General features: G+C 34.5%; 1 protein-coding gene across 1 annotated transcript; it reads left to right on the top strand.

Annotated features, from left to right (window-relative positions):
• The first annotated feature begins 6 nt into the window (after positions 1-6).
• On the top strand, positions 7-8484 carry LOC110458343. The gene is made up of 7 exons (XM_021510002.1): positions 7-29; positions 528-654; positions 1909-1945; positions 2753-2853; positions 3157-3574; positions 6405-6505; positions 6589-8484. Exons 2-7 carry the CDS (start codon positions 547-549, stop codon positions 7492-7494), a joined length of 1671 nt encoding a protein of 556 aa, XP_021365677.1. The 5' UTR covers positions 7-29; positions 528-546; the 3' UTR covers positions 7495-8484.
• The last annotated feature ends 783 nt before the right edge of the window (positions 8485-9267 follow it).

Here is a 9267-nt window from a genome sequence, read left to right as displayed (position 1 = left end):
GAAGAAGGAAATTTCACATCTGAAATATGGTATGTATGAGTTTGTTTTTTACTATATATTCATGTGTGCTACTTAACTCACCGAACGTTAGCGGATATTCATTTTCGAAATTGTGCTTCGGATGATTTAAATGATCAAAGGATACTCGAACTCGTCTTCGACTCTCCTCGCTGTTTTTGCAGTAGGGGGTAAATTATTTCAATATTTGTATTCAATGAAAGGTAATGCAAACAGGTGAAGTATAATTGTGCTTCGGCGTGATAATGACCCTACATATCAGGCTGAAAAAAATGAAGACAGTACACTAAAACAGGGACAGGGTATGTTAGTGTGCTTGCCTCCTTGTGATATCGTGGATATGATGCCGACTTCATAGTGCTATCTCACTCAAATGCCATGTCGAAGGCACCCAGCACAGCATTTGGGTGAACCAGTTGTTGCTCTTTAACAACCATATAATTGGCATCGTATCTTATATATTTATTTATTTTTTTTAAAGACTTATTTTTTTTAGTCTGTCATTTCAGCGAGGAACCTTTAGCTGTAATGCTGTTTCGATTCCACAGTTTAGACATGTTCGGGCCTATTTCCTGTGACCATACAAACTACGAAACCCTGCTTCTACGGAAATGTATACAGATGAAAGAGCTAATGGTAAGGGGAAATGTAACACCACAATGCAACTATATGGCAAAAGTTATATGTGTTTATATATGTTTATATATCTTTTTATATCTTAAAAGGCTTTTTCTTGATAATGAAGATGATTAGAATGATGGTATTTTGCAAATTCAATACTGGGTAAATAGGGGGCAAAGAATGATGATATTTCGGCAGTAGCATACATGGATAAAGGGATATTATGTACAATTGAATGAACGACCATTACTTATATTCAAGGTCAAAAGGATCATATGTTATAAACCTTAAAACAAGTTATTTGAATAACCAAACGGCTTTTGGCTATGGAATTCGGTTAGTAACATGCTTGGATGAAGGGTTATCAGGTTTGTTCAAATGATTGTCATTAACCTATATTCAAGATCACAAAGTTTAAGTTTGTTTCACCTAAATAAACTTCTTATAAAAACCTAGAGGCTAAAGGTGATGAAAAATTAACATGCAAGGATGGCGGGCTTTTTAGTTAGTATGAATGCATAACCTCCACCAAGACCGAGACCCAGTGTAATGACAATAGGCCAGTAGCTTTCGTAGATGGAGAGCTATCAAGTTGTTCAAATAATTGACATTTACTCTAATGTTAAGGTCCCGAGGATTGAATGCTTTAAACGACGGCCGAAAAATCAAAAGGTCTATCGTGATGACATTTTGTCAGTCGCATGCGTTAAAGGGCTCTCATATTTGTTTAATATTTTTTTGTTTGTTTTATAGGGTAAAATGTATTAAAACATTTAAATTTAAACAACCTCTTTTGAATAATCAAGAGACCTCGGTCATGATATTTGATATGTGGCTTAGTGGTGCAATATGCCCACAAGTATTGGATCTGAATGAATAAACTATACCAATATGTACAGGTCAATAATAAAACCCGTTTGAATCTTCCAACAACGACCTTAAAGGTGTCGATTGATAAAACTGTTCAGTAATACGTCGTTTAAAAATTCACAGATGTTGGATGAATAACAAGGTAGCGATACTGGTCCGCTAGAGCTTTTGTTCCATAAAGATACATAATGTATCGTTCCCCCATAAGTCCTGTCAACTTTATCAGTAGGACATGAATCCTATATAATGCATGAAAAGTAATAATTGTTGTAAACCATTGATCGCATAAAAATAAATCTTCAGCGAAAAATTGGAAAATTGTTTTAATTTATATTTTTAACGTTCATGCAATATGACGTCGTCTCTTCAATAGACTCAAACATTCCGTTTTCCTTTCAGGTTTCTGATGTCAACGGTTCACGATCGTACGTGGAAGGTATTATTCTATGGAAATGCTTTAGATTTTCGATAATGTCGAAAAACATTCTCCTTTTCATATATTGTATAGTATTTCTTATGGTAAAAGATACGATTGGGAAAAGATTTATATGTTTGTTGAATGATAAGGAAAGACAAAGTAGACTTCGGTTGAACGTATAAAATACATATAGCACTTAATGGAGTATCACTTCGCTTACATTGGAAGCATATCAGGTCAGCGGACAAAGTTCTTGATTACCTTTTTAAAGTGTCTAATGAAAGTAATCAAGGAAATATCAGTAAACCGGTTATAAGTTTACCAATAAATGTAGCAGTTCCTACATTATACACATATGTAATACAAGTAATAAAGGACAAAATTTTAACGCAAAAGGTCATTTGATCAATTTTATTAACAACCGTTTTCTGCATAAAGTGGGAACAAACTAACTTTGCTAATGTACCGGGTTCTGTTAGGATTGACTAGAAGGAATAAATTAGTAAAACATCTAGAGATAAGAGTTACCTATACCACACGTGGTACCCGTCATGACGTCACCAATCGAATCTCAGACGAGTATGTAGGTCAGCTCAACGATCTAGCACAAAGTGTGTAAATCTTCAATTAGGTTAAACCTAAAAAACTCATATTTTGATCTAACATCATGATGACGACTATATGTTTTTTGTTGGGAAGAAAGAAGCCTCTTAAAAAGATTACCCTGGTTTAGTAGTTTAAGTAAGACATATACTATATCCATTTCCCGAACCTGCAAGGATATAGGATTAGGCAGGTATTTTATCGCTTTTCTCGAATTTATAGACGATCTTGGAGAAGACACTGCAGCCGGTCCGTCACAGCCCAAAGTCAGGCGAGTGGACAGCACATCTCAACACTGCAAAAACACAGCCGTCCTGTCAGTGGTATAACCGATATTTGACCTGTTCTGTTAACTATTGTTTTTCATTAAAAGTCAAATCACTGACAATAATAATTGTCATTTGGAGTTATAACTCACAAGATAGTATGGTTTGAGTATATGTGTCACAGTTTTATATATAGCTATTAATTAATGACACAACCAATATCGTCATCAATATTGGCATAATGTATCATTTTCAAATAATTTTCCTCGTATGGAAACCAACATCTGCTGAAGGTTACATAATACATTCCAAAGCATCATTTGTTATCACTTGATTTAAATAATTTCATTTCTGATTCAGAATCAACATGCATTTGTGACTCTGTACCTTTTGGAGAAAATGTACCCATATCCACCCCTCTACCATTCGAAAGACATATGCATGATGGTAGAAGCCATGCTATGTTTGGGTGAAATAGAAAGGAAACTGGTAGTATTCCCCGGTTGTTATATAAATGATCTGTTTGATGAGAGATGGGATGTGTTTACATCAGAAATTCAAGAGAGTATACGAAACAAAAGTTTCGTTGAACTGTACTCGACAGTTTTCTTAAAACATTGGAATGCTTCCGACACATTCTACAGCAACCGAAACAGGAGCCTTTTGACTCTGCTGACTACAACGGAAGACTTACCGATAGGCTGGCGGGCACAGTTGTGTGGAAATGTGGTGTGTTCTGCACTCAAGATACAATCTTCTTTGGACTTGTACTCATCAGGTATGATCTGATATACTTTCTTGTTATTGTCAATGTTTTAAAAACATAATTGTTTACCATACGAAGTTGTCGTGTTCGTGTCTCTGTCTTTCGTCGGTTATATTGCTTTATATTTAACATGGAAAATGAAACGTTGTATTACTTTATAATGCATTGAAAAGACCAAATTTGGCATGCTTTTTGTCACAATGTGGTGATAAAGCATAACTATGGTGATATAGTGTAACTATGGGGATATCGTGTAACTGTGGAGATACAGTGTAACTATGGTGATATAGTGTAACTATGGGGATATCGTGTAACTGAGGAGATACAGTGTAACTATGGTGATATAGTGTAACTATGGTGATATAGTGTAAATATGGCGATAAGGCGTTACTGTGCTGATATACTATAACTGTGCTGATATAATTTTACTGTGGTGATTTAATTTAACTATGGTCATATGATTATAGTTTAACTACAGTTGGGAGCAAACTTAACTTGGTATCTAGTGCACTTCGTAGTGAACAAGGAAGTTCACTTGACAAAACATTGAAGTGCACTCCAGTTCACCTTAGTGTTTTACTTTAGTGAATATAAGTATTTTGAAGATGGTTCAGAGATTCATTAAAGATACTAGACGCTTTTACTAGATTACACTTACTTGTTTATCTATTTGCTGTCCACCATTATCATTTTAATTGCCGTTTTCTTTTTACAATCTAGTTTTTGNTGAACAATAAATATTCTGAAATGGAAACTTCAGTGTTAACTCCAGTGCACTACAGTGTTTACCAAAGTTTAAAAGACTGAAGTACATATTTCAATAATTGTTTATAATGAAATGGGTTCCTTTGTGATATAAAAATTAAAAGAGAATGAAACGAATCATTCAAATGAATATTTCATAATATTGAATAAATGATACACATTATTTTTTATGATAGCTGTACCATTTCAGAGGAAAACGTTTAAAAGTACACTCGATCATAGTTAAATTCACATCACATTTCATAACAATGTTGTAGTGTCAGGATGGGGGATCAGTATCTGGTGTGTGATATGGGTAAATTTGGTAAGTTTTCCTATATTTTTATACTTTTTATAAAAGGTTTCTCTTTAATACGACATCAATAGAGTAATTCGCTTCTTTGTTTGATATGAGCAAGTCAAGAAAAGATAAAATTCCAGATTTTTTTTTTCCTATATTGTATTCTTATAGTAGACATGTATTTAAATATACGTTCTTACTAGAAAAACACAGACTTAGAGAACATCTTAATTCGTACTAGATAACTACTCACTTCCTACATTTTTAAAAAAAGTTAACTTGATAACTTGATTTACAAAGAGACAATTGAAAACAATTATGACATCCCCCTGAACATACATATCATTGGTGCATAGGCACGTTAAATTTACCTGTAGAAAGTCAATTTGGATACCTACATATTCAATTGTTACTAAATACATGTTTTGTTGGAATTCAGATCTGCATTCCTGTAACTACATTTTATTGTTACCAATCATGAGTGAGACAATACATATATTTATAGTCTTTTTTTCTTATTCACAGTACATGCAACTACATGTACCTACATGAGCTTTCCATTTCTTTTTTCAAAATGGATATACAGAAATGACTCACTTTCATGTACTAATAATATAGTGAAAAGATTTTTATATTTAATGTAGACGTTATGCTGTTATAACTATAAAGGAACTTTAATGGTGATTATGTCTTTAGGACAAAGTATTATAAACTTTAAACCACCGATACATGCATATACATGTAGAATGGATCCAATTCGCTGCATGTGCTAATAATTTAATAGGTCATCATGCTCTATAGTTATTATGCTATTTTCATAAACTAAATCATTTTAGTATATGAATAGGTAACATTTAATATATTTTTTTATTGATTGAGCAGACGTGAGGGGAGAGAATCATAGTATGTATAAACCGATGAAAAGGCCAGATATATGATAAAGAAACTTACCTTGTGAAATGTAGTTAACTCCAGTGCACATTGCTGTGAACTCCAGTGCACATTGATGTGAACTCCAGTGCACATTGCTGTGAACTCCAGTGCACATTGCTGTGAACTCCAGTGCACATTGATGTGAACTCCAGTGCACATCAATGTGCAGTGCACATCGATGTGAACTCCAGTTCACTTCAGTGTTAACTCCAGTGCAAATCGATGTGAACTGGAGTTCACTTTTCTTGTTAACTCCTGTGCACTAGGCTACCAAGTTAAGTTTGCTCCCAACTGTATGTTGACCAAATGTAACTATGGCTCTTTAGTACTACCATTGTGATAGATCGTAACTATTGTGATATAGCGTAACTATGGCAGATGTAGTAACGTTTAACCATGGTGATATATATTAGTATCGTGATATAGTGATAAAATGTAGCTGCTGACAGAATGTACCTATGGTGATAATGTGTGACTTTGCTTATATAGTGTAACTGTGCTGATGAATAATAAGTGTGAGATGATAAAGCGTAACTTTGGTGATATAGTGTAACTATGGTGACAAAATGTTAAGTCTGGTTATATAGTGTAAATATAGCGTAACTATGGTGAAAGCATGTTACCGTGGTGATACATTGTAACTATGGTGATAAAATGTAAATGTGCTTGGAAAATCTAACAAAAAATGATAATATTATTTATTTAAATTGGTTTACGTCATTTCATCTTTATATCTTTATATATATTGTATCTGTAAAAAGTTGAAATAAAAATAAAAAATATATATTATATCAAGGTAAGTTTTCGGGGTAAGATATCCGGATGAAAGAGAAGTACATAACAGTATATTATTATCATTTACAGTGGCTGATGTTGACGTTGATGATCTCGTTAAAATGACAGCACTTGTGGCAAAGGTGTATATAAAAGACTGCATCGCCGAGTGCTGTGACACTGTAACTAAGGTAATGATAAGAAATTTGCTGATATGTAATATTTGGCCTTAATTGTTCGATATATAATGAACCACAATTGTCCTTTCTTGTAGATTTTGGAGGCCTGTCTCATCTGTTCTAATGGAGTGACATGTCAACGAGTGTTCTGTGTATTTTGGGATTACAGATCCCATCTGAACTATATCAAACACAATGAACTCATGTTGCGTCTCCTTCTGAAGCATCTGCGCTTGCCCAGTTCCATTTTATGTCCGGCAAATGGAGAGATCCTCGATGGAATGTTAACGTTTGCAGGAAAAATTGGACTTCAATTCGCAGTTGTTTCTTTTAAAAATTGGGACATCCTTTCAGAAACGTTTGATATGCATCATTTGTCCATCATATTCAACACAGCATGCCTTGCGTTGAAGCCGCCACTACCCGATGACGTCCTAGACGCTTTGGTGTCATATCTCTGTGCAGCATTCCACCACGATCTCGAATGCATGGATGTACTCAAAGCCATTCCAGAAGGACCAAGACGAAAAAGAGCGCTGGAATCCGTCTACGTCAACGCCGATAACTACTCATGCCAGGCTCTGTTTCATGTAGCGAGAGCAGCAGAGGATAACAACAGCAGTATTCCCTTATCTGACTGTAACATTTTAAGTGATTTGGGACATCAACTACTGCAGAAGGCATTTGGGAGATATTGTAATCCGACAAATGCTGATATCTTGCAGGGCCGCTGCCTGCTGACTAGTCATTGGGTATTAGACGTCTTGAATTGGTTCTTCTGTAGAATCTCGGAGATCGGGACTGAAGAGCGTGCTGCCGGGGATCAGTTTCAAACCTTCATGCACTCAATAGGAAATATCTTCAAATTTGAAACCCAGCTGTCGTTTCTTTCGCATATGCAAAACTCCCCAAGTTTACTGTCCGCCATCAGGGAGGTCGTGTCAGAAGGAGGTGACATCAATATAAATCCCTATTGGTATACTTGGTTCAGCACAACGTAATTGACCATGCACGTTCATACATTGCTTTTCTCATTGGAACAGTTGGTGAATACATTAAATCAACAGATGACAGTAGAATATGTTTTACGTTCATTGTGATAAAATGCACATTTCCTTCTGTCTCTCTTTGCTTTACGTCTGACTTTTGTTATTTTATCAAAAAAACGGTTCAAGATAGCAATAAGCATATGAAGACGATATTTATGTACAAAATAACTTAATTTATTCAAACTTCAGAATCAAATTATAAAATAAATACAAACAAACTCACAGGGGTTATCATCCTAAGTATCAGAACACGACGAACGCGGAGCATCATGGCATATGTGTTGCCAGCCTAAAGGATAGAAAACGGTGTGGTTATATGTTGTATATATTAAACAAGCAAAAAATCGTACCTTTAATACAAATATGTTTACTAATGTGATTGTCTGATTCGTATTTCAGTCAGAGAAAAATTCTGGTTTTGAAAGGTATCGGGATTTTTTAAAAAACCTTTTTGCTTATCAAATTATTATAATTCGAGGTATAGGTAACATTCAACTGACCTACAACGCAACTTGCATCTCAACATTGTCTTCCACTGTTAAATATCTGTCAATGTTTTGTTAAACATTTTAACAGTCACTTGGAAATGAATTGTTACTATTAACTTCCATCTGAATTTATATTTTGACACTATAATATGACTTTTATTTTACGTTTACTGTCTTACTAATGCTGCTTTACGTTATTATAGTTACCGTCATATATTTGTTTCCAATGAAGTATGTATTATGTTGTTTACGCAGTAGACACGAGTTATCGCGCTTAGGCAGATAAAGCGTAAAACAGAAAAAAATACCGCAACGACGTTTTCTTGCTATTTTACGTTTATTTTCTTACTGATACTACTGTTATTTATAGTTACCAAAAACAAGAAAACTCACGTTCACTAGCCTGGTAACTAAATAGAAAACATATACTACAGCGTCACCACACAAAAACAAACGTGCCACAGAATCAACACACAGGGACAATTTATGCTGCAGAGAAATATATAGAACAACAATACTACAGCGTCACCACACAAAAACAAACGTGCCACAGAATCAACACACAGTGACAAAGAAAACCACATCATTTTCAAAAGAAAAAATCCTGCAGAGAAGTACAAACAACAGAATACATCAGATCGACGTAAACCAGCAAGGGCAGAATATCAGAATATCACAGTGACAATCACATACAAGGACTCTGACTCATCAATTGGTTCCTTATTCCGGCTTCGACGAGCTTGGATAACCTTCTAGCTTGAACGTTATAGTTGAACTATAAACTTTATAAAGATTTGATTGCAAATGGTTAAGACTAGTTGAAGATTCTACTTTTTCTATACGTTCATTTTACACCCTTATAATTAATTATTTTTTTAACTTTTTGAGTGATCTCTGGCCAGCGAGCATGACATATATAGAACTTATTACCGAAAGAATATCTAACTGCAAAAACCCATGAAATACTTTCGAAGTATAACGTAAAAAAATAAACTTGTTTAAGAGAAGAAAAAAAAACATTTATTGGAAAAGACAGCCAAAGAATCTTAAATGTATACTATGCAAGTCAAACTCTGACAAATAGTGAGATTTTACTTCGTTTCTTTTAAAGATTTGAAAACGTTTGAAATAAGATTGAAAATGAATTGTAAACTAAGAAATGTATTTTAACTGACAGTGTGTAAGAGATGCTCCGGGTTGTGCACAAGCCAATCTGGTGAACTACGGCTGAGAAAGG

Source organism: Mizuhopecten yessoensis, unplaced genomic scaffold, assembly GCF_002113885.1.
Source record: "Mizuhopecten yessoensis strain PY_sf001 unplaced genomic scaffold, ASM211388v2 scaffold9543, whole genome shotgun sequence".
Classification (NCBI taxonomy): Eukaryota; Metazoa; Mollusca; class Bivalvia; order Pectinida; family Pectinidae; genus Mizuhopecten; species Mizuhopecten yessoensis.
Note: the sequence above shows the minus strand (reverse complement) of the source record. Positions and strands in the feature narration are given on the sequence as shown.

What these genes read in the sequence shown, in the direction of transcription:
- LOC110458343 (XM_021510002.1), top strand. Translation starts at nt 547, where the DNA reads ATGCTGTTTCGATTCCACAGTTTAGACATGTTCGGGCCTATTTCCTGT. An exon ending in TACAGATGAAAGAGCTAATG is followed by an intron (nt 655 to 1,908) that starts GTAAGGGGAAAT and finishes TTTTCCTTTCAG; the next exon opens with GTTTCTGATGTCAACGGTTC. An exon ending in ACACAGCCGTCCTGTCAGTG is followed by an intron (nt 2,854 to 3,156) that starts GTATAACCGATA and finishes TTTCTGATTCAG; the next exon opens with AATCAACATGCATTTGTGAC.